This window comes from Budorcas taxicolor, chromosome 14 (genome assembly GCF_023091745.1).
Source record: "Budorcas taxicolor isolate Tak-1 chromosome 14, Takin1.1, whole genome shotgun sequence".
NCBI lineage: Eukaryota > Metazoa > Chordata > Mammalia > Artiodactyla > Bovidae > Budorcas > Budorcas taxicolor.
Window position 1 is genome coordinate 862468 of NC_068923.1, and position 25648 is coordinate 888115.

The window sequence follows — 25648 nt, forward strand, 5'->3', positions numbered from 1 at the left end:
CTTACATATTGCGGTGCTCCTATATTGGGTGCATATATATTTATAATTGTTATATGTTCTTCTTGGATTGATCCTTTGATCATTATGTAGTGGCCTTCTTTGTCTCTTTTCACAGCCTTTGTTTTAAAATCTATTTTATCGGGTATGAGTATTGCCACTCCTGCTTTCTTTTGGTCTCTATTTGCATGGTATATCTTTTTCCAGCCCTTCACTTTCAGTCTGTATGTGTCCCTTGTTTTGAGGTGGGTCTCTTGTAAGCAGCATATAGAGGGGTCTTGTTTTTGTATCCATTCGGCCAGTCTTTGCCTTTTGGTTGGGGCGTTCAACCCATTTATGTTTAAGGTAATTATTGATAAGTATGATCCCGTTACCATTTTCTTTATTATTTTGGGTTCGGGTTTATACACCCTTTTTGTGTTTCCTGTCTAGAGAATATCCTTTAGAATTTGTTGGAGAGCTGGTTTGGTGGTGCTGAATTCTCTCAGCTTTTGCTTGTCTGTAAAGCTTTTGATTTCTCCTTCGTATTTGAATGAGATCCTTGCTGGGTACAGTTATCTGGGCTGTAGGTTATTGTCTTTCATCACTTTAAGTATGTCTTGCCATTCCCTTCTGGCCTGAAGAGTTTCTCTTGAAAGATCAGCTGTTATCCTTATGGGAATCCCCTTGTGTGTTATTTGTTGTTTTTCCCTTGCTGCTTTTAATATTTGTTCTTTGTGTTTGATCTTTGTTCATTTGATTAATATGTGTCTTGGGGTGTTTCGCCTTGGGTTTATCCTATTTGGAACTCTCTGGGTTTCTTGGACTTGGGTAATTATTTCCTTTCCCATTTTAGGGAAGTTTTCAACTATTATCTCCTCAAGGATTTTCTCATGATCTTTCTTTCTGTCTTCTTCTTCTGGGACTCCTATAATTCGAATGTTGGAGGGTTTCATATTGTCCTGGAGGTCTCTGAGATTGTCCTCATTTCTTTTAATTCGTTTTTCTTTTCCCCTCTCTGATTCATTTATTTCTACCATTCTATCTTCTATTTCACTAATCCTATCTCCTGCCTCCGTTATTCTACTATTTGTTGCCTCCAGAGTGTTTCTGATCTCATTTATTGTGTTATTCATTATATTTTGACTCTTTTTTATTTCATCCAGGTCCTTATTAAACCTTTCTTGCATCTTCTCAATCCTTGTCTCTAGGCTATTTATCTGTGATTCCATTTTGATTTCAAGATTTTGGATCATTTTCACTATCAATATTCGGAATTCCTTCTCAGGTAGATTCCCTACTTCCTCTTTTGTTTGGTTTGGTGGGCATTTCTCCTGTTCCTTAACCTGCTGAGTATTCCTGTGTCTCTTCATCTTGATTATATTGCTGCGTTTGGGGTGGCCTTTTTATATTCTGGTAATTTGTGGGGTTCTCTTTGTTATGGAGCTTCCTCACTATGGGTGGGGTTCTATCAGTGGCTTGTCAAGGTTTCCTGGTTAGGGAGGCTTGTGTTGGAGTTCTGGTGGGTGGAGCTGGGTTTCTTCTCTCTGGAGTGCAATGGAGTGACCAGTAATGGGTTACAAGACATCAAAGGTTTTGGAATAATTTTGAGCTGCCTGTATATTGAAGCTCAGGGGAGTGTTCCTGTGTTGCTGGATAATTTGCGTGGTATGTCTTGTTTTGGAACTTGTTGGCCCTTGGGTGGAGCTTTGTTTCAGTGTAGGTATGAAGGCATTTGATGAGCTCCTATTGCTTAATGTTCCCTGAATTCAAGAGTTCTCTAATGTTTTCAGGCTTTGGATTTAAGCCTCCTGCTTCTGGTTTTCAGTTTTATTTTTACAGTAGCCTCTAGACTTCTCCATCAATACAGCACTGATGATAAAACTTCTAGGTTAAAGATGAAAACTTTCTCCACATTGAGGGACACTCAGAGAGGTTCACTGAGTTACAAGGAGAAGAGAAGAGGGAGGGGGTAGTTAGAGGTAACTGGAATGAGATGTGGTGAGATCAAAAGAGGAGAGAGCAAGCTAGCCAGTAGTCACTTCCTTATGTGCGCTCCATAGTCTGGACCGCTCAGAGGTATTTATGGAGTTATACGGGGAAGAGAAGAGGGAGGAAGTAGACAGAGGTGACCAGGAGGATAAGAGAGAGGAATGAGAAGGAGAGAGACAAATCCTGCCAGTAACCAGTTCCTTAGGTGTTCTCCACCATCTGGAACACAGAGATTCACAGAGTTGGACAGAGAAGAGATGGGGGAGAAAAGAGACAGAGGCCACCTGGTGGAGAAAAAGGAGAGTCCAAAGGAGGAGAGAGTGGTCAAGCCAGTAATCTCGCTCTCAGGTAAACTTGGGTAGTGAAGTTTGGGTTTTTAAATGTACAAAATTGACAACAAAAACCTAAGAGCAAAGATTAAAAATCTAGAGTAGAGGTTGGAAAGAAAAGAAGCAGAAGGAAAAAGGAAGAAAGAAAAAAAAAGAGAGAAAAAGAAAAAAAAAAGAATTATTTAAAAAAAAAAAAAAAAACCACCATCAACCATCCAAAGACTATATATGGTGTTTGCCTTAAAAAAAAAAAAAAAAAAAAAAGTCTTTTTTTTTAAATAGTAATAGTATGTTATAGAAATAAAAATTAGAGGAGAAATAGAAGACTTAACAATTTAAAAAAAGTTAGAAAAAAAAGAAAAAAAAAAGGAATGATTTTAAAAATAGTAAAAATATATCTGGCCCTTCTCTGATGTTGTGGGCCGTGTGGGATCACTTCCAAGGTGGTTCCCTCTGTTTAACTTCTTCTGTTTGCTGGTTTTTTAGGCTCACTAGTTCAGTCGCGCTGTGGGGAGGGGGGATGCTGCAAACAAATAGCACTGTCGTGTGCACACAGTGTCTCAGCCCCGCTTGACCTGTCCCTTCTCACGGCGCACAAACCGTTCTGGCTCTACGATGTTCAGCCGGAAACCGTCTGGGGCCGGCCCTAGGCTGCGTGCACTTTCCCGGTCCAAGCCGCTCAGGTTCAGCGCTCAGGCAGCCCTCAGAGGCACAGATTCAGCGGGGACTGCGCTTTGTGCCCTTCCCAGGTCCGAGTAGCTCAGGAGTTTGGCGAGCATGATTGCTGCGACTTGTCACCATTTCTGTCGCTGCTGCTCAGCTTTCTGGGTGGACCGCTGGCACCCTCCGTGAGGCAGATGGTGACTGTCCAGCACCCCCAGAAGTCTTAGCAAAGGAGCCTGCTTGCAGTTAGGTAAGTAAAGTCTCTCCGGGGCTGCAATTGCCCCTTTCCAGTCCTTACGGCTCTGGCTGCCTGTCCCCGGCGGGGGATGGTCTGCAGCCAGCTTATTCCATTCCGTCCTTTGTTCTGTGCTCGGTCCTGGTGGTGTCTTATGTTCGAGCTTTTCGCGTGGTAGCTATCCCACAGTCTGGTTTGCTAGCCCAAGTTAGATCATTAGAAGTTGCTTTGTGGAGTTTGCTCAGCGTTGAAATGTTCTTTTGAGGAATTTGTGAGGGAGAAAGTGGTCTTCCCATCCTATTCCTCCGCCATCTTTACAGTTCCCCTCTCATGTCATTTCTAAGTCTGGTTCTGCTAATAGATCTCTAAGTTTATTTAAAATTACTTAGAATATTTAGATAAAAGACAGAATATTTAAAACATAGATTTAAAACATTGTATCAAATGACAGCTTATATCAATCTTAATCTTTAGCTGAATATTTACTTCTTTAAGAAATACTTCCACTGGTCTCAAACTTCAAGAAACCTTTTGGGAAATACCAGAATTCATCAGGTTACAGGCACACAAACATCTCAAGGATTCATTCACAAATTCATCCAAACATCAGTGAACAAAACAATCAGAAACCAAACAAAATTTCAAAATACAGGACAGATATATAAAGCCACAATATCTTCTCTACTTCATAACTGGACCTATACAACAACATGCCAAGCTTCAACTGCAACATTATTCATAGGTTATAAAATTCCTGTTACTTTTTTTTTAAGAAATTGATTTCTTAAATTGAAATCTTCTTTCCCAACAAATTACTTTTCACTCTCTAAGACTCAGCCTGCTTTGTAAAGTTGTCTTTGATTACAGCTGTCTTTCCCCAAATAAACAAGTATCTCTTTCCTTGTAGCTACCTTAGGACTTTATAGATTTTTCAAGTGTATCTTCATCTCCTGAATGTACATGTCTACCCTCTTGGCTCTTAGACTGCAGAGGACAAGCTCTTAAAAATCACCCTGGCATACAAATATCTTTAGTTCTTTTATTCAATAATTATTTTGGGGGGCTCCTGCTCAGTACTAGACGCTGGAGTTTAAAGAAAAATGTAGATAAAAGGTGTCAGGGATGGCTTTTCAAGAGATACTGCTTGAGAGCAGACTTATGCAGTTCAAGGGAACAGAGGGCAGGCGAGGGAGAGCACAGAAGGCTGTAGCAAGACGGGGAGAGAAGCACACACACGAGAGGGTAAATATTTGTCCACAGTACAGGGACAGGTGAGGAGGACATCATCAGCGGTTCAGGATTCCAGAGCAAAGGACAGAAAGGGTGAGAGGTGGAGGGTCAGGCAGAAGTCAGATTATGAAAGCATCATGTGTCGCTTTAAGATGTCTAGATATTAATGTGATTTGACGTGTGGTTCATGGTCACATGTGCTTTTGAGACAGGTGACTCTAAACACTACAGGAGGTGGAACTTGAAAGGCATACAAATAAATGAAGGGAGAAGAATCTGAAAGCATTAATAATGAAAAAAAAAAAAAAAGTTGATGCCGGCCTGAACTGGGGGAGTGTTTCCAGAAATATTTAGGATATAAAACTTTCTTGGTCGAGTACAGAAAAATGTTTATGAAATCAATACATGTACAAATCCTGGGACCCTGAAGGAGTAGACTATGCTGGTTACTCTATAAAAAGTATCAACTGGGAAGAGAAATGATCTTCATGAACTGTCTGGTAGACTTGCTCCACTTAACTGAGACTTGTGAGGGGATGGGCAGGGAAAAGGGTATTTTTCATTGGAAGGGATATAAAAAAATTGTGGCCAGTGAGTAACTGTGCTAGTTTTTAAATGTACCTATTAGTATTAAAAACTTTATTCTCTAAAACAGGTAGAATATAGGCCAAGTAAAAGTGACTTGCTCCTATTGAACAGAAGATGATGAAAGTGATGCTGTGTGAACTGCAAAGTGAGGTTAGACAAGGCGGTAGAGCTTCTGCCTGGCTCTCAACCTGGGAACCAGGCTCCATGTTATGAGTAAGCCCAGGCTTCAAAGAGAGCCTAGGTGTTCAGGGTAGGTGTTTCACTTGTCTGCCTTCACCAAAGTCCAGCCAACCACAGATACCAACTATCAGACATGGGAATGAACACACCTTCACCAATTCCAGCCCCCAGCCCTCGAGCTGCCCCATCTGAAGCCGAGGGGATGAGAAGCCAGCTGTCCTGGCCACCTTTTCCTAAGTGTAGATTTTGAACGAAACCAGTGTTGTTTATTGAAGCCACTAAACTTCTTTTCCAGCACGTTTCTTTTCCAGTTGGCATCAGCTGGGATGTCGTGAAGGTGGGGACCAGAGTCTTCTGAAGATTAGTTCATGCACATGTCTGGCAGTTGGAGCTGGCTTTTGGATGAGACATTAGTTGGGGGTGGTCAGTGGGGGCACTGGCAAGGTGCTCAGTATGTGGTCTGGGCTTCTTCGCAGCGTAGAGACTGATGCTAAGGGTGGGCCTGCCCACAGAACAAAACTCAGTTTCCCCAGACTCTGTCCAGTAGAAATCAGTTACTGAGGCCAGCACATATTTAAGGGGAGGGAATTTCAGAGAAAAGTGTCAAAGAATTTGTAGACAGTTTCAATACCACCACCTCCACTCACCTTTACTTACCGAGTAATCATTCTGTCTAAAGGAAAGTTCTTTGCAACTCGGTGTCACTGAAATTCCTGCAAATTTTGTTTGTTGTTTTGTTTGGTATGTTCTGTTCTGAGAAAAGTAACAAATGGTTACCAAAATGAGGCATTTGTTGTTGTTGTTGTTGTTGTTGTTGTTCAGGAAAATGTATGAATCATCTCACTAAGCTATTAGGAGATGGGATTTCTTTAACTTTTTGAATTATTTTTCTTTGGAATGCAGTTCAAATTAGCAAAAAAAACTATTCATAGTTCAGAAAAAGACTTATGGGATTAGATCCATATTTACAAGATTTATTATTGAAAGTCTTATTTTCACAATCTTCTTTTGGGAAGCGTTTATTAACTCAGCCCTAGAAAACTCAATACAGTATCCCTCAAACTTCTTTAAAACATGGGGCATTAAGATAGTGGGAAGGAGTAAGAGACATTCTACTAAGAGGAGACTTGTAGTCATTTTATGGAGAAAAAATAGAAAAGAGTATAAAATCAAGTGCAAATGTTCTGTGACAAAGATGATGACCGTGAAGAATATATTTTGTGCCTCTTGGTGATTTGAACTTCTTTCTTGATTCTCTGAGTAATCCCTGGTCCTACATTCTACAATACAGACACCATCGTATCTATTTGATCCTGGGTTTGAGTTAGGCTGTGCTCAGTCCACTTGCCTCGTTACCAAACAGTATTATTTTATTCTTGCAGATTGATGATCTTACAGCAGAGCTGGAAACTGCATCTTCAAAATATCTGCACCTGGGTGCAAAAAATCAAGTTCTTAGAGAGGAGTTATTATCTGTGAAAGGAATGCAAAAGAAATGTGAAAAACTAGAGAAGAATAAAACGAAGTTGGAGCAAGAAGCAGTGAACCTCAAAAGTCATATAGAAATGAACATGATAGAACAAAGTCCAGTAGAGCAGTATAAATGGGAGATTGAAGAAAGGGCGAGACAGGATCTCATAGAGAAATGAAAGGAAGTCAACCTATTTTGCAGGTTAATTTGTTCATCTGTCATGTACTGGAATTCACCTCATTGTAAATTACGTTTTGGATCTATACAGCTTATGTATTTCCTCTACTACCCTTAGAGCAGTTGGTTTGGTAGTTTTCTGGAAGGAAGGGGACACTTGTTTCTCCCTTTAAATATTTCCGTTTCCATCACAGTTATCACCAAATTGACCTATCAGAATGATTCTCACTAGAGAATCCTTTCATTTATAAGACCAATTGGTATAAAACAAGACTACTAGGAGGAAAAGAAAATATTGTGGTTTAGAACTGGTACCATCCTCTTGAATTATTTTTAAGTTGTCTTGTTCAATTTTTAAAATTTTAAGTTGATCCTCTTGTTCTTTGAATTATCAGATCATATATGCACCACTATAACAATAATTACACTTTCATTTTATAATTCGCATTTAATTCACTTCACATTGATGATAATTGTTTTAAACTTCTGCTTTTTTTTAACCTTTAAAACTGGCTCAAAACTAAAGGGAGCGGATATCATTTTCCAGGTTAATGATTATTTTTAAAATGTTATCTTTTAAAATTTACCTTAGATACAAGCAGCTCTCAGGAGAACTTAGAGCAGTTACAAAAGAAGAATAATGCTTCCATAAGAAGTCAGCTGGAACTCAGAATTAAAGACTTGGAATCTGAACTCTCCAAGGTGAAAACTTTGCAAGAAGATTCTCATAAAGCAGAGTTGGAAAAATATAAGCAACTCTACCTAGTAGAACTAGAAGTTAGAAAGTCATTGGAAGGTAAACTAGACAAGTAAGTCAAAACACAAAATCACAGAAAGTAAATTTAGTTCGTAAATTTGTCTCTAAAGCCTAATTTTTCTAGAGCGCAGTTCATGAGATTAGTAGGAAGTGAAAGCTAACTAGATGGTCACTGCTAGAGGGCGCCCTAAGACAAACTATTAACACTGTGTCCTTTTAAGTTTTACCACACAGAGTCAGAAACGACTGAAGTGACTCTCGCTTTATCTCTATGTTGATATCACCTGGATGAATGGTATCTAAGATAGCAATGATGGGGAGTCTTTAAATTGCAACCAGTTTTCATTGTTCAATCATTGTGATTAAAATATCCATTTCAGTCAGTGCACACAGGCTTATAGTTTTAATGGTGTTTTCCTGATGTTTGTGATGCACGGAAAAGTAGCCTTTGTTAAATGCAGTCTTAACCTGTTTTCTCATTTGGCTTCTTGCCATCGTAGGAGAGCAATTAAGGTGTCTTTCACAGCACTGCATCTACATTGGGTCTTACTACTTGAGAGCTGTGAACCTGGAGGATGAGCTTTAGCTGTGTGGTCACAGCAGGCCTCCGAACACTTCATCCCAAGTCAGACACTTCCCCATGCAGGCCTAAGGGAAGGAAGCAAATGCTTGACCCCCATCCCAGACACAGGCTGCCTACTGCACACCCAAGTTCACCGTGCTATGGGCACATACATCTTTTCAAAGTAGAGATTTGGAACCAAGCAAGCACTTTGGGAGAAGTACTCACCAGTTAGGTAAATCTCCTCACCTTTCATAAGGAGGGTAGGAGTACAAGTCCTCACCTTGAAACTTTTCTTCTTCAAGTTCCCTGTCATGTGTTTTCTTTTTTTTTTAATATGCTTTATAAATTAACTATATCAACTGACTGCTACATATAGGAGTTTGACAATAATTTATTCTTGTTCTTGCTTTAAAACATGATTTAGTTAGAAAGCTACTATGTTATGTCATGCCACAAGTATTATTGAACTATGTAAGAAGGTTTTACATATTCATTTTCTCTGCATTATAGTTAAAAATCTATGTGTTTTTTCTTAATCTGAGGAAGTAGCTGGCATAGGACTCTGGACTCAGTAAGAAAGTCATTGGCTTTCTTACTTCTTTTGTAGAATTATGAGCTTTGCCTAAATCATGACTCTCATACCTTAAAAAAAAGTTTTGTTTCTTTTATTTTCCCAACGTAAAAACCTTTCTTAAAAAAAAAAAACTTTTGTGTGGAACCATATTATATAAAACGGAGACAAGTATAAAGGCTTTCAGCCAAAGGAGTGGCCAGAGGTCCTGTGTTTTTGTTAAATGGAAAAGTTTAAAGAAAACTGCAGATGTGTTCTCCTTAATAACATTCAACTCAGACTACTGCCTCCATTTGAACAGGATCCTCACCTAGAAATCAAAATAAAGGTGTATTTAGGGCAGGAGCTGTTAGGGGGAAAAGATAGTAATCTTGTGGGTCATTCCTAGGATCATGGGTCATTCTCTAATTCTGTGGAATTATGTGTACTCGACAGACTGATATTTATTGTACTTTTTATCAGATTAACGTTCCATATATAGGTTCTCTGTTATTTATAAGCAGAATAAGTAGGAATGCATTTTCTTTGATTTACGTGATTATTTTTCTACTTAAGTAATCTTCAAATTAGGTCTAGTCTCTAAAAGTATTATTTAAATGTCACATTTGGTAAGCTGTATAACATTCCTATGATAATATCTCTTGCTTAACTTAAAGATAAATAATATTTGACTTATTTCAGGTGCGGCAGGAGTTGGACAGGAGTATAACTAAAGAACTAAGAGAAGGTATGTTGCCAAAATGTATGAATTAAATTTAGATATTAATTTCTGAAATACACTGTAAACAATAAATGGCATCTCTTTCCATTGTTTGGATAACAGATGCTATGTTAAATGTTTTCTTCTTATACATAGCTAATGAAAAATGTGAAAGCATGAGTAGTCATAGTGAAAAATATTCTTCTTCCTCATTTATTCACCATGTTCCATAATTTTTAAAAAAGTCTCAAAAGGTCTATGTATTTCTGTTTATTTCTGGCTGTATCTTTTCTCTACTACTGCCATTGCTGTGGAACTGTCCATCTGCACCCTGACACCATTCTCAGAAAGCATGGAGTTCATCAACGTCTCCAGTGTCTGGTAGTGGTTAAGGCTAGAACACCCAGACTCAAGCAGTCATGTTTGCGTAGCTGTCACTTGGTGGGTGACTATAATTTCTGTGTCATTGACTTTGTCACTAGTTTATCTCTTGCCCTCAGGAAAGGCTCCAAACACCTGCATCAATTTGGGTCCTTCCAAAGCAGTTGGCCTTATCTCTTTATCACCTTATTCTGCCCCTTAGCAGCCAGACTGTGTAGGATCCCACAGATTCGTTTCCTCACCTCTGGTCTTTGTACGTGCTTCTCCCCTCTGACTCTTGTACTTTTTCCTGTCCTTCAGGTAGCTACTTCCATAGCACCTCCACCAAAACCTGGCAATATTGACACAAAGCCGGATGTCCCTTCTGAGTGTTCCTTGTGCCATCTTGTATACCTGTCTTAGTATTTATGACTCCATATGGAAACTGTCTGTTCATCTATTTTTAAAGTTTATGGCATTATCATTTCTCAGGGTGACTGGATCACCTTCATCTTGTAATTCCAGTGTTTGTCACGGCACCTTAGCAGATAGTTATTGAATAAATGAATGAAGAATGAGAAAGCCAGAAGCTCTGATACTCAGGCACATGTGGGACTGTAGGCTGATTATATAATTGTAATCTTGTATTTTGTTTTCTGTCATTTATAGATATATTTCATTTTTCAGAGCATTTAGAAATATATCAGGTTTTGGGGTTTTTTTGTTTGTTTGTTTGTTTGTTTTTACTAATACTGAGTTAACTCAAGTATTTTAGAGAAAGAATGTAATCTTTTTTCTTTCCAGCTGCTGCTGAATTTGAATCTGAGTCCTATGGATTGTCTCCTCTAGGAGCTACAGATGGGTCAAATCTGTCTCAGGACCTGCTTTTGAAAACATCACAAGAATATGTACAGATTTTGAAGAAAAAATAAATGATCTGAAAGATAAATAGTAAAAATTTCCCTTCTGGACTGTTTTCATGACATTTTAGTTGTTTCTCATTAAACATGATGAGAAAATCTTTATTAAAGGGAAATATTTTTGTGTGTATGATGAAAATTTATATGGTATTTTTAAAATACTACTTTTAAGTAGTATTAATACTACTTTTAAACAGTAGTATCTAAGTACTTTTGATACTAAGTATTTTCTCTGCAGCTAACTTAAGCGATTTAAAAATCAGCACTGTTAAGTTTTCCATATTCAAAGTGAAAGTGTTAGTCACTCAGTCGTGTCCGACTCTGCGACCAATGGACTGCAGCCAGCCAGACTCCTCTGTCCTCCAGTCTCTTGTGGGATTAGCTCAAATTCATGTCCATTGAGTTGGCGATGCTATCCAACCCTCTCGTCCTCTGTTTTCCCCTTTCTCCTCCTGCCTTCCATCTTTCCCAGCATGAGGGTCTTTTCTGATGAGTCAGCTCTTCACATCAAGTGGCTGAAGTATTGGAGCTTCAGCCTCAACATCAGTCCTTCCAATGAACATTCTGGATTGATTTCCTTTAGGATTGACTGGTTTAATCTCCTTGCAGTCCAAGGACTCTTGAGAGTCTACTCCCAACACCACAGTTCAAAAGCAGTAATTCTTTTTCAATCAGCCTTCTTTATTGTACAACTCTCATATCCATACATGACTACTAGAAAATAGTGTATATATGTTAATCCCAATCTCCTAATTTGTCCTTCCCCTCATGTTTCCCCTTTCATAACCATAATTTGATTTTGAGATCTTGTGAGTTGGTTTCTGTTGTGTAAATAAGCTTATTTGTATTAAATTCCACATGTAAGTGATGTGATACTTGTTTTTCTCTGTCTGAGTTACTTCACTTAGGATTGTAATTTCGAGATCCATCTGTGTTGCTGCTAATGACATTATTATTTCTTTATATGGCCAAGTAATATTCCATTTTCATTGTGTGTGTGTGTGTGTGTGTGTGTGTGTGTGTGTGTGTGTGTATGTGTACCGCATCTTCTTTATCCATTCTTCTGGTGATGGACACTTAGGTGGCTTCAATGTCTTGGCTATTGTAAATAGTTCTGCAGTGAACATTGGGGTGCATGTTCCTTTTTGAATTATGGTTTTCTCCAGATATATGCCCAGACCTGAGATTGCTGAATCATATGGCAACTCTATATTTAGTTTTTATAGAAAACTTTATGGAGTTTTCTACAGTGGGTGTACCTAGTTGCATTCCATAAGCAGTGTAGAAGGGTTCCCTTTTCTCCACACTCTCTCCAGCATTTATTGTTTGTATATTTTTGATGGTGGCTATTCTGATTGGTGTGAAATGATACCTTATTATAGTATTTCTGCATTTCTATAATAATTAGTGATGCAGAGCTTCCTTTCTGAGCATCCCTTGTGTGCTTTTTGGTCATCTGTAGGTGTTCCTTACAGAAATGTGTACTTAGATCTTATACTCATTTTTTGATCAGGTTGTTTGTTTTTTGATATTGAGCTCTTTGAGCTGTTTGAATATGTTGGAGATTAATCCCTTGTCAATTGCATCATTTGCAAACAGTCTGTGGGTTGTCTTCTGTCTTGTTTATGAATTCCTGCATTTTGGAAAAGCTTTTAAGTTTAATTAGATCCCAGTTGCTTATTTGTGTTTTTATTTTCATTATTCTAAGAGGTGGATGAAAAAAGATCCTGCTGTAATTTATGTCAGAGTGTGTTCTGCCTATACTCTCCTCTGAGTTTTACAGGACCTGTCTTATATTTAGGCGTTTAGTCCATTTTGAGTTTATTTTTGTGTATGATGTTAGGGAGTGTTATAATTTCCTTCTTATACATGTAGCTGTTGAGTTTTCTCAGCACCACTTATTGAAGGGGCTGTCTTTTCTCCTTTGTATATAGTCTTGCCTCCTTTATCCTAGATTAATTGACCATAGGTATATAGTTTCTCTCTGGACATTCTGTCTTGTTCCATTGATCATTCAGTATATTTCTGTTTCTGTGCTAGTACTGTGTTTTGATTACTGAAGCTTGCAGAGTAGTCTGCAGTCAGGGTACCTGATTCTTTCAGCTCTTGCTTTTCTTTCTCAAGATTGCTTTGTCTATTTGGGGTCTTTTGTTTCCATACACACTGTAAAATTTTTTGTTCTAGTTGTGTGAAAAATGCCATTGGTAATTTGATAGAAATTGCACTGAATCTGTAGATTGCTTTGGAGACTATAGTTATTTTGACAGTTATACAGTTAAAATGTCACTTTCATTTCTGTATTTCAGTTTCCTCTCTTTCCTTCTTAGGTTAGATAAGGGTTTATTGATATTGTTTGTTTCTTTCAGGAAATGAATTTACAGTTCTTGCATATGAGCAGTGGGCTGGCACGCCAGGCCTCTGTGCACATGGACAATGTGTTTAGAGGTGTTGCTTAGCAACGATCGTTCTGGGATGAAAGATTCCAAACCGTTGAGCTTCCCAGCTGGGAGGTTGTGGCGGGACAGCTCTGGCTTACCTGTAGTGCTCGTGTTGGGTGTAGGGGACTGTGAAGAGCCGAGGGAGAGGTGAGGGGTGTTTGGAGTCCTTTGGCTCTGTGATGAAGAAGATTTTTGGCTTTGGGAGTAAGAAGGGTGTGTCGCCCTTTGGCTCCTTCATCAACCCGGTGAGAGACAGCGGTCATGGAGTCAACTTCCAGCCCGGGTACCGCATCCGAGACAAAGACCTCAGAAAGATCCACAAAGCTGCCACTGTGGGCAACGTAGCCAAAGTGCAGCATGTTCTGTTGTTTGGAAAAAATGGCCTGAACGACAGGGACAAGATGAAGAGGTAAGCGGGGTGGAAGGGCCTAGCAGAGATCCCTCCTGTGAGTTTCCCCTCCAAGGCTCCTGGATACCTTCCTGGGATCCAGCACCCCGCAGACTTTATAGGCAGCAAAAGGCCTTAGCTGGTTTTGGACCCACTTATTATTCCCCTTATAGAGCTTTACTGATAGTTTTGAAGTCATTTAACTGCATGTTGGTAATCACAGAAATGAAATGAAACATGAATAGCATCTGTTTTTCCTTTCTTCCTCCTACTTTTTATTTGCATGGGTTAGCATGATGTACTCATGAGTAAAAGCTCTCAAGTTATATAGCCTTCAAGAAATCTTCTGAACCTTCTTGCTCTTGCATTTTTTCTCATGTGATTTATGAAAGTACTTCTTCATGGATCGCCTATTGTGGATGAGGGCAGTGGAAATATTTCTGATGTTGTCAATATCTTATTTTTAATGTATACATTTTTATGCCATAAGGTTATATATTACAGAAAACTGCATAGTGAGCAAAATAATTCCCATGCCAAATCAACTTCTGGATTAAAAATGCTTCAGATACAACTCAATATCCATTTTATATCAGTGTACACTTAAGTATATGTGTTCTTTGCTGAAGGACCTTAGAAGACAGGTTTGAAGTTGGAAGCTGGCTGTGTCCTTGACTAGGAAGGCATTTTCTTAGGATGTATGGTCTTTCTATATTTAAAGCAAATCAACATTTCATGGTTTTAAAGATTTTGGGTTACATATACTATCTTTAAGTGTTCTGATGAAATTAAAAGTTTTATATAATAGAGGAAGATTTGCCCTTCTAGATATCAAAATGTGCTATAAGTGCCCACAAAGTGTTTATTTACTAACGACTGGAAAGATAGATAAATGAATGGAACAGAATGCCCAAACACCCAGATGTATGTAAAACTTTAGAACTTGAAAATGATGACCTTTTCTATGAGACATGATAAACTGTGTGTAGAAATAACCTGGTAAAAGAGAAAAGTAACTCAATCTTTATCTCACCAAAAAGTTTCAGGTAGAGTATGGATCAAACATTTCAAATATGCACAGTGAGAAAAGTACCAGAATAAAACTCAGATTCCTATTTATACATTTTTTATCTGCTGACAGAGACTTTCTGTTTTTTCTATTTCTACTGTTTCTTAACCTTAATTTTTTTTTAATTGGAGAATAATTGCTTTACAATGTTGTGTTGCGTTCTGCTGTATAACATCATAAATCAATTGTAAGTATACATATATCCCCTTCCTTGTGAGCCTCCCTCCCACCCCAAAGACCTTTCTAAGAATGATTTCAAAAGTAAGAATTCTGGGGTTTCCTGGATTTTGGCACACACACAAAGAAACAAAAGAAAAGAAAGCTGGATGTTGATTTAACATTTTAACAACACAAACACTTTAAAATTCTCTGTAGATCAAGCTGTATATAGGCTAGTCGGATTAGCAGACAGGGCTTGTCTTTTTGGCACTAATAGGAATGTGGCACAGATAAAAATGATTTCTCACTTTCAATTTTTTTTTAGGAGTTTTTTTGAGGATTGATATTTTCTGACAACTTTCAGCCTTTTCAGAAGTCAAGGGAATCTAGGGAGTTCCTTGGTCACCCAGTGGTTAAGACTCACTGCTGTGGGCCCAGGGCTCGATACCTGGTGGGGGAACTAAAATCCTGCCAGCTACTGGGATATATTGTACAACATGGGGAATATAGCAAATATCATATAATAACTTTAAATGGAGTATGACCTATAAAAATTGTGAATCACTATGTTGGGTACCTGTAATATATAATAATATGTAATATGCAACATCTATATTTTAATTAAAAAGATGCAACCTTAGACAAAAAGACCTTATGGTAATTAGAGCAACAGGAAAACTGAGAAATGAGCAAACAAAAATGCTACCAATTATAGTTGTACAGACATTGTGAATTATACATTTCATTCCAATGTCAGAGATATTAAAATGTCAGAAAATGAACGTATTAGAATCATTGAAGTACAGTGTTGCCTCTAATCCTCAAAATATATCTGCAAAGGAGGTATGATATCCTTTGACTTCATTGAGATGTTGTCCTTGTAAAATAGTAGTAATAGTAATAAGTATGATTATATTACCTAACAGTTACTGACCTGTTACTGTTATGCTCCGAGTCCGTATCTCCGAACCGACCGAGAGAGCAAGTCCACCACAGTAATGCAAAAGCAAGAAGGGAGTTTGTTTATTCCTAGCGCGCTAGGGCCCAAGTCTCATCCCACACAAGGGAATCTGACAAAAGCCCCGAACAAAGGAGTATGGCGGCTTATATACAGGCAGTTCTTTGTCTCAGTTATAGGAGTAGCTGGCGTTACATGATTGGCCAGGCAGGATGAGCGCATACCCTGTCTCTTTCTGGTAAACATGACTCAGGTCCTAGAGACCGTCGTTTGGTCCCTAACATTCCCCCCTGTCCTTAGATCATATAGAGGAATCTTCCTCTCAGTCCTGAGACACAGTTTGATATTGTTGTCAAAGCACAAACAGCTGTACTGTATTTATGCGTTTCTTTACAAAGGCTATAAGTCTATTGATAATACATGGGCCAAAGGTAAGCATTAGTAAAAGTATTAGCAGGGGTCCCAGCAAGGTGGAGATTAGGGTGGTCAACCAAGGGGATTGTTGAAACCAAGACTCAAACCATCTTTGTTGAGCCTCACGTTCTCGTTTACATTGGGCTAGTCCCTCTCTTATTTTGGCCATAGATTTTTTAACTATTTTTGTGTGATCAGCATAAAAACAACACTCTTTTTTTAGGGCAGCACAGAGTCCCCCCTGTATCTCCTCACAGATCTTTTAGTTATGCCTGGGCGCACCTGGACATGCCCAGAATGCATGATTTCGGAGCTTGCCCCTCTTCCAGGGTATATTTACCACCAGCTTAAAGTCAAAGTATAAGTCTGGCCACCAAGTATTTGGTGGATGTATTGCGGTGGTGGAGTTAAGCGTCTCACGTGTTAGTCTATTTTGCAGTTTTCAGGTGATTTTGACGGGTTGATGCAGGTTCATGCTGGCAGCTCCAGAGCAGAGTAACTGGGTCATCCACAAGATGGCCCAGCTGAGCTGTCCTGGTCCTGTTGGCGCCTTCAAAGCTTTAGCCTCAGGGGGTTGGACGGGTGCAGAGATGCTTCCCTTTTTTTTTTTTTTTTTTTAGCGTCTTCTTGCTCTGCTGAAGCAGCTGGGCGTACGTGGTTGCAATGCACCCAAGGCCCGATACCGTCGACCTTTAGGGCAGTTGGGGTGAAAGAAGAACAACATAAGGACCCTTCCATTTGGGTGCTAGTGCCTTGGTTTGGTGCCTTTTGACCCATACCCAATCTCCTGGGCCAATGTCATGTGAGGGAATAGTTTCCTTATTTTGACCCATATGTATTTCCCGGAGCAGTTTCCAGACACGAGAGTGCACCTTGCTTAAGGCCATCAAGGCCTCTTGGAATTGTCCCAACGTGGGAGGTGGTAGTTTTTTCCCTTTAAATATTGGACATACAGGGGGAGGTCTTCCATACAGAATTTCAAATGGGGTCAGATTAAGTTGATAAGGAGTATTACATACACGGAAGAGGGTGAAGGGAAGGAGGGTCACCCAGTCCCTTCCAGTCTCTATAGCCAATTTAGTTAAAGTTTCTTTTAGAGTCCAATTCATTCTTTCTACTTGCCCTGAGCTCTGTGGACTGTATTCATAATGTAACTTCCATTTAGTCCCCAGGGCTAGGGCAAGGCTCTGAACTATTTGACTCACAAAAGCAGGTCCATTATCAGAGCCGATGGTCACTGGCAGGCCAAACCTGGGAACTATTTCTTTTAAAATCTTTTTTGCCACTATCATCGCAGTTTCTCCCTTTGTAGGAAAAGCCTCCACCCACCCTGAGAAGGTATCCACCAACACTAACAAGTACCGGTAACCATATTTGCCTGGCCTTACCTCAGTGAAATCTATTTCCCAGTGTTGCCCTGGTCCTTCTCCTTGATACCTCAGTCCTGCATGTTGTCCTTTTCCTGGCCTCATCTGTTGACACGCCTTACAAGCATGCACTATGTTCTTTACAGTTGTCTGGTGCCGGGGAAATAGCAGGTGCGCAGTTTGAAAGAGCATCAGAGTCTTTTTTTTTTTTCCCAGATGAGTAGACAAGTGTAAATGCTCACATAGTTGCTGTCCCAACTGAGCAGGGAGTATCAAGTAGCCGTCTGAGTCTCGGTACCATCTATCTTCACCTTTTTAAAGGTTGGTGTGTTTTTGGATCCAAGCAAGGTCTGTGGATGAATACTCAGGGGCTGGGGGCAGAGTTCCCATACCTGGAGGTGGAAGTCCGATCACCAACACAGGGGTGATGAAATCTTCATCAGCTACTTTTCGAGCTGCCAGGTCTGCGGCACGATTCCCTCGTGCCGTGGGGCTGTCACCCTTCTGATGTCCAGGTACGTGTACTATTGACACAGCCCGAGGCATCTGTACAGCCTCTAAAAGTCTACGGATTTCAGGCAAGTTTTTAATTTCTTTTCCTTCAGCTGTGAAAAACCCCCGTTCCCGATATATCGGGCCCTGGATGTGTACCGTGCCAAAAGCATAGCGACTGTCAGTGAAAATAGTTATTTTTTTTTCCTTTGGCTCTCTCTAATGCTTGAATCAGGGCAATTAACTCTTCCTTTTGTGCTGAGGTATCCATGGGAAGGGCCTCTGCCCATATCATCTGTCCAGAGTCATCTACTACTGTGGCTCCCAGCCGTCTCTGTCCATCTTTTACATAACTGCTGCCATCTGTGAACCATTTTAGCTCACTGTTATCCAGTGGAGTATCAGTTAAGTCCTTTCGTATTGCTGTTACCCCAGCCAGTATCTCATTACAATCATGGAGGGGGCTATTTTCCTCCAGATTGGGCAAAAGAGTGGCCGGATTTAGAGTGCAGGGCGTTTGGAAATGAATCCGTGGGGTGTCAAGTAGCAAGGCCTGGTAGTGCATCAAGCAGGCATTAGAAATCCATTTACCTGGGGGTTGCTATAAAACTCTCTCTATGGCATGAGGAGTGTAGACCAAGAATCTCTGTCCATAAGTCAGTTTATTAGCATCGTGGACTAAGAGCACGGTGGCCGCGATGATACAGAGGCACGGTGGCCATCTGGCTGCCACTGGGTCCAGTCTCTTGGAAAGGTAAGCTACAGGTCGCTTCCATGGTCCCCATCTCTGTGTTAGTACCCCTTTTTCTATCCCCCGCTTTTCATCTACAAATAATTGGAAAGGCTTAGATGGATCAGGGAGGGCAAGGGCAGGAGCTTCTAGCAAGGCTCGCCTGAGCTCTTGGAAGGCCTCTTTCATTGGCTCAGTCCATTTCCAGTCCTTGTGTTTGTTTTTTGTTTTTTTTTTTTTTTGGTCCCTTCATATAGGGGCCTGGCCTTTTTTGCAAACCCCAAGATCCATAACCGGCAATATCCCACAGTTCCCAGAAATTTTCTCACTTGTCTAGGGTTAGCCGGCTCAGGGATCTGGAGGATGGTTTCTTTCATAGCCTGTGTTAGCCACCTCTGGCCCTGTTTTATCTTATAACTGAGGTATGTAACCTCTTGCTTGGCAATCTGGGCCTTTTTGGCACTGGCCCTGTAACCTAAAGTCCCCAAGGTTTGGAGAAGGTCACCTGTTGCCTCTTGGCACTCTTTCTATGTAGCCGCTGCCAGCATAAGGTCATCAACATAATGTAATAAAACAATGGTAGGGTGTTCAAACCAATACTCACGGAGGTCTTCGTCCAGGGCCTCATTAAATAACGTGGGCGAGTTTTTGAAACCCTGTGGTAAGCGAGTCCATGTCAGCTGCACAGGGGTCTGACCACCGTCTTCCTGCCATTTGAAGGCAAAGATCTCTTGGCTTGCAGGGGCAAGAGGCAAACTGAAAAAGGCATCTTTTAAATCTAAAACAGTGTACCAAATGTAGTTTGGAGGCAAGTTGCTTAGCAATGTATAAGGGTTAGGAACCATAGGATGAATATCATTCACCCGTTTGTTGACTTCTCGTAGATCTTGAACCGGTCTAAAATCAGTTCTCCCAGGCTTTTTCACAGGCAACAGGGGAGTGTTCCATGGGGACCGGCAACTTTTTAGGACCCCAGCGTCTATGAGGCGTTGTATATGAGGAGTAATTCCTTGTCAAGCCTCTTGACTCATGGGATACTGTCGTACCCTCACTGGGGAAGCATTGGCTTTTAGTTCCACAATGATAGGGGGCCTCTGTTTGGCTAGTCCCATTCCTGCTGTTTCGGCCCAGGCCTGAGGGTATCTTTGAACCCATGGTTGTACTTTGGGGCTTATTGTCGCTGGGGCCTCTGGCAAGTAGAGTCTGTATTCATCTTTTAATGCCAGAGACAGGACCTGAAGAGGATGCCCGGTCCCATCTAGAACAGACACTCGTCCGTGGTTGAAATGAATTTGGGCATTTACTTTAGACAGTAAATCCCTTTTCAACAAGGGCGCTGGACACTCAGGTATCACCAGAAAAGAATGGGTCACCTGGTGGGCCCCTAAGTTCACTTGCCGTTTTGTAGTCCATCCATATCGTTTAGTCCCGGTTTCTCCCTGCAGCCAGCTACATTTTTTTTTAGACATAGGTCCATCTTTTTGGTTTAAGACTGAGTACTGGGCTCCCATGTCTACCATGAAGCCAACTGGTTTCCCCTCCACATTTATAGTTACCCAGGACTTGGGGAGGGGCTTCGAGCCCTGACCCCCTTAGTCGCTATCCTCACCCGCGTAGAGGATATGACTGTCTAGGGAGGGAGTCTCGTTTTGGGGGTTCTTGGGCCCCTCTTTTAGATTTTTTGTGGGGGCATTCATCTTTTTAATGTCCAAACTCTACAAAACGCACATTCGGGTTTTTTTGTTTTTTGTTTTTTGTTTTTTGTTTTAAGCTTATGCCTTGTAGTTTTTTCTTCAGTTTTTGAGTCCAGTTTTTTTTTCCTTTTTGGAACCTGTTTTTGTTTTTAACCCCAGCAAAAAATATCTGGGCCAGCTCTTTTTTATTTTTATGGTTTTTTTCGGCTCTAAATTTTTTTTCTTTTTTTTCAAATGTGGTCCTCTCTCTCTTTTGGGGTCTCTCTATGATTAAAAACTTTTTCGGCTGCCCTCACTAGATCTTGCAAGGATTGTTCACTTAACCTCTCTATCTTTTGTAACTTTTTTTCTAATATTGGGGGCTGCTTGATTTACAAATGCTAACAACTGCCTCTTGTGACTCATCTGCCTGTGGGTCCATAGGGGTATACTGTCTAAAAGCTTCCATTATCCTTTTTAGGAAGGCTGTTGGGCTCTCATTTGGCTCTTGTCTCACTGAATTTATTTTGGCCAAATTAGTTGGCTTTCTGGTGGCCGCTCTAAGGCCAGCCATGAGAGTCTGACGGTACACTCGGAGACGCTCCCTACCCTCAGCTCGTTCGAAGTCCCAGTTGGGTCGCACCAAGGGGAACCCCTCCTCAATGAGGTTAGGCTGTATTGTGGGCCTCCCATCCACCCCTGGCACATTTTTTCGGGCTTCTGACAGGATCCATTCGCGCTCCTCTGTAGTAAAAAGTACCTGTAACAGTTGCTGACAATCATCTCAAGTGGGATTGTGAGTAAACAGGATAGACTCTAAAAGATCAATAAGACCCTGCAGTTTTTCAGAGAAGGAGGGAGTCTGGGTTTTTCAATTGTACAAATCACTAGTGGAGAAGGGCCAATACTGATATGCCCATTTTCCACCCTCTCTGGCTGGCCCCACCTGGACCAGAAACGCATGAACGGTGGAGGAGGGAACCTCCGGGTCTTTTTCTGCTACGCCGGCCATTTTTTTTTTCACCTTTCCCCAAGTTCCCTAGGCGGGGCCCCTTTTTCTGGGAGGAGCTGAAGGCTTGGTTCTCTTTTTGGCTTCTCCCGATGAAACCTGTGGAACCTGTGGAAGCAAGGGCGGGGAAGAGGGAAGGGAAGTGAGGGGCTGAAAAACAAAAGGTTTTAGCCAGGCCAGGGGTTTTTTTTACCAGGTCCTGTCAGACCAAAACATATGGAGTTTGGTCTGGCTGGGTGTCCCGAAGGGTAGGGGGAGAGCACCTTCTCTCTGACCGCTCGAATAGTAGGCAGGCTGAAGGTGCCTTCTTGTGGCCAGCTGACATCAAAAACAGGCCACTCGGCAGAACAAAAAGTTACTAACTTGCTTTTCTTCACCAGCAATGATAGATTCTGTGCTCTAGACTTGAAATCAGAGAAGTGGTTAATCATAAGAGATAAAGGAGTAGAAGTTGTTTGTCCCATGATCGCAGAAAAGTACACTGGGAGCCAACAGAGCACACAAAGAGCAACACAGACACCACTAATAGACAAACAGATAACAAACGCAAGGTGGCCACCAACAATGCACTCAGTCTTACCTGCAGGATGTTCACAGAGCCAGCCACCTCCCCAGCACGAAACCAGGCCCTGGCCTTACACTGGATTTAATCCAGTAACCAGAGCCAGCTGCCTCCCCAGCATGAAACCGGGCCCAGGCCTTATGCTGGACTTGCCTCTGCACTTTACACCCAGATGCCTCCCCAGTACGATACTGGGTCCCGGACTTAATCTGGGCTTCTGCAACGTTAGCACCGGTGCTCAGAGCTCTTATCTCCTAACGAGGTTACTCCCTTCTACCAGGAGAGTTGTCCTCCCCAGCGGGATGGAGATCCCAGACAAGCCCCCAGATATTATGCTCCAAGCCCGTATCTCCGAACCGACCGAGAGAGCAAGTCCACCACAGTAATGCAAAAGCAAGAAGGGAGTTTGTTTATTCCTAGCACACTAGGGCCCAAGTCTCATCCCACACAAGGGAATCTGACAAGAGCCCCGAACAAAGGAATATGGCGGCTTATATACAGGCAGTTCTTTGTCTCGGTTAAAGGAGTAGCTGGCGTTACATGATTGGCCAGGCAGGATGAGCGCATATCCTGTCTCTTTTTGGTAAACATGACTCAGGTCCTAGAGCCCGTCGTTTGGTCCCTAACAGTTACCTGTGCCAGGAATCATTCTAAACTCTTTGCATGGATCTCATTGAAGCATCACAGTGCTGTCCTGTGAGAGAACTACTTCTCTCTCTCCATTTTGTTGATGAGGAAATTGAGGCACAGAGAGGCTGAGTGACAGCTAAGTGACAGAGTGAAAGTCAAATTCAAACCCAAGTTGAGCTGAATCTCAAGGTCATGGTCATTCAATTCAAGTAAATTGTTCTTTCATTACTGTGTTAAGAAGAGTTAATGCTAATATATAATGTTCTTTCTCCAGAAGGAAACAAAATATTTGTTTTAGAGTGATAGAAATAGCATGCTATTGAACGTTTTCAATCACAAGAACAATTGTTTATTTTGAAACAGTAACACTACAGTTTCCTGAAAACTCCTCTTGCTTTCATAGGACTGCCCTCCACTTGGCCTGTGCCAATGGCCATTCAGCGGTTGTCACTCTGCTCCTGGAGAGAAAATGCCTGCTTAACCTCTGTGACAATGAAAACAGGACAGCGCTGATGAAGGTATGGGGCAGCAAACCGTGTCCAGATGAGGTGGGTGTGATTTAACTACTGAGACTAAAAGTGAATTCATCTCATTTAGATACAGCAGACTGGTGAAGCTTGTAGGCCGTCTACTTTGAATTCCTAGAATTTACACTCTGTTTCTTGGTGCAACTCTGACAGGCTGTAGAATGCCAAGAAGAGGAGTGTGCGACTCTTCTGCTGGAGCATGGTGCCAACCCACATGTCATAGACATCAGTGGGAACACTGCTCTCCACTATGCTGTCTTTTGCCAGAATATATCACTCGCAGCAAAGCTGCTTTCCTGCGACGCCAATATAGAAGCCAGGAACAAGGTCTATCTCAACTAACTTTATTTACAAAATATTTGCAAAGCACTTTTTTAAACTAGAAGTGTTTTATTTCTAACTATGTAAATAGGTAAACTATGTAAATAGTATCCATCAAGCCCTGTTACCATGGAAACAACTCCAAAGCCACTGCAGGGGGGTGGGGAAAAATGTTGGAGCCCACAGAGAGGGCAAAGCTCTGTCTCCCAGCCAGCCATCTACTCCAGAAGGAAGATTTCCCATCAGAACGTGCCCGAGAGTGGGTGGCAGGCTCAGAGCCCACAGATGATGAAGGCCTGGGGGGAGTGAAGCGATGTGAGGAGTGGCTGCTTCCAGGGGCTCAGGGAATGGGTGTCCCTCGGGGTGGGTGGAAGGAGGAAGGAGACCCAGTGCCCATGAGGGGGAGCCGGGTGAGTGCAAGTGGGCCTAGGAGGCAGCAGGCCTGGAGCCCTGAGCCTTCCAGGACCCCGGTTCTGAGATCCGGCCAAGAGGGTCTGGTCATGTTTAACTCCCAGCAAGGGTGTTCACTTGTGTTGGTGACCGCTTGGTTCATGATGTACACCTCGGGGTCTCCCGCGCTCAGCCCCAGGGAGCTGCTCGGTGGGGTTGCAGCTGTGTGTGTGGAGCTGGTGATGTCGAAGCCACCCCTCTTGCTTTCTCCAGGACACATGTGACGTCCTGCAGCTGCAGCCCCGCCAGGAATTCCCTCCACTCTCACAGGTGGGCTCAGTTTTTCATCTTTGGAAGCTCCAGCCTTCCCTGAGTCAGAGTATTTTGAAGTAACCAAATTTTCTAAGATTTCACTTTAAATCGTGATATTTCTCAGGCATTAGAGACTAAAGCATTCCTTTATGTGTTTATGGCTGGTATTCATTATAATACTGCACTTGTTAAAGGTAAAACATTTTCCAAATATTTTACCCCACTTAAGGTTGGTTGTTTTTTGTTTTTGTTTTTGTTTTTTTGTAATCAGTCTAAGATAACACAGTAAAGCAAAATTTGCCTCAGTAGACTTTGTCTTAACATTCAAACATAAGGGAAGCACTTTACAACATAATAGAAATCTTGCTACTGTTCACAAATTCCCATTTTATGAAAAATGGTTTATATAAACACACTTTCTCTCTCATTGCCCAAGTCTTAAGAGGGTCAAAGGAAAGGAAAAGGAGCAAGCAAGTGAAAAGTGCAAGTCAAGCTGGAATTTTGGCAGTTGGGAAATTCCAAGAAGAGGATTTATTTATTTTAATATTTATATATTTGGCTGAGCTGGGCTTAGTTTCAGCATGTAGGATCTAGCTTCCTAACCAGGGGTCGAACCCAGGCCCTCTTTCCTGGGAGCACTGAGACCCAGCCACAGGACCACCACGGAAGTCCCGAGATTTTGGTTTGTGCTTCTTATTCCCTTCAGTTTATATATTTCTTATATGCTTTTCCATTTTCAGAGATAATAGTTGCTATTTTGAAAAAGAGTGTGAGTGAATTGTAAACTTGCCTAGGTGCCAATTTTAAGAAGATTCTGATCCAAACAGACTGACAGTGAACAGGTGGTGATTAAGTGAGAATTAAGAGAGAAGAGCAAATAACTACCTGATCTTATCCTATTCTGGCAGAACCATCCACTTAGATAAGAGTCTAGCCTCTGCTCTCCCATCTAGAATGTCTTGATGGGAAGGAAGTAAGGAGTTTACAAATAATGAGATAAGGTTGCCTTTTGGGTTTACTAGTCCATGTTCTACCACTGTTTACCCAGGAAAATTTTAAAAAATTGCAGTTTTGATGACTCTTGCCTCTTACACTTTTCTTTCTTATTGAAACCTTCACATAAGAGAAGGAATTGGCCGTGTGAGTAAGAGATGAGACTGGAGTGGTTGCTGCAATAAGTCTCAGCTATATTCTGCTGGTGAACCACAGTTATTTGGGAAAACTTATTTTAAAAATGTGTAAGCCTAGGCTGTTTGCTGTAGATTTTGACTGAGTAAATCGAGGAACACTTGGACGTGTGTATTTAGAACTATTCCCTTGAGATTCTGATCCAATCCTTGATGAATAACTATGGAGTGAATACATGTCATTTCTAAATGCACCCTTCACAAAAGAAAGTAGTCTCCTGAAGCATTGGAGTTTGATCAATGCTAGCTACTTCCATCAGCTCCCACCTTTCCAACAATATTCCTGACTTTTTCTCTGCCCCTGTGTT

The 25648-nt window shown here is 41.3% G+C and overlaps 1 protein-coding gene across 1 annotated transcript in view; it reads left to right on the forward strand.

Annotated features, from left to right (window-relative positions):
* Window positions 1-13331: 13331 nt before the first annotated feature.
* Window positions 13332-25648, forward strand: part of LOC128059613 (ankyrin repeat domain-containing protein 26-like) — a 50724-nt gene continuing 38407 nt past the window's right edge. Inside the window, 3 exon segments of the mRNA XM_052652024.1 lie at window positions 13332-13561; window positions 23007-23121; window positions 23284-23457. Of these exon segments, the coding sequence (XP_052507984.1) occupies window positions 13332-13561; window positions 23007-23121; window positions 23284-23457 (519 nt within the window).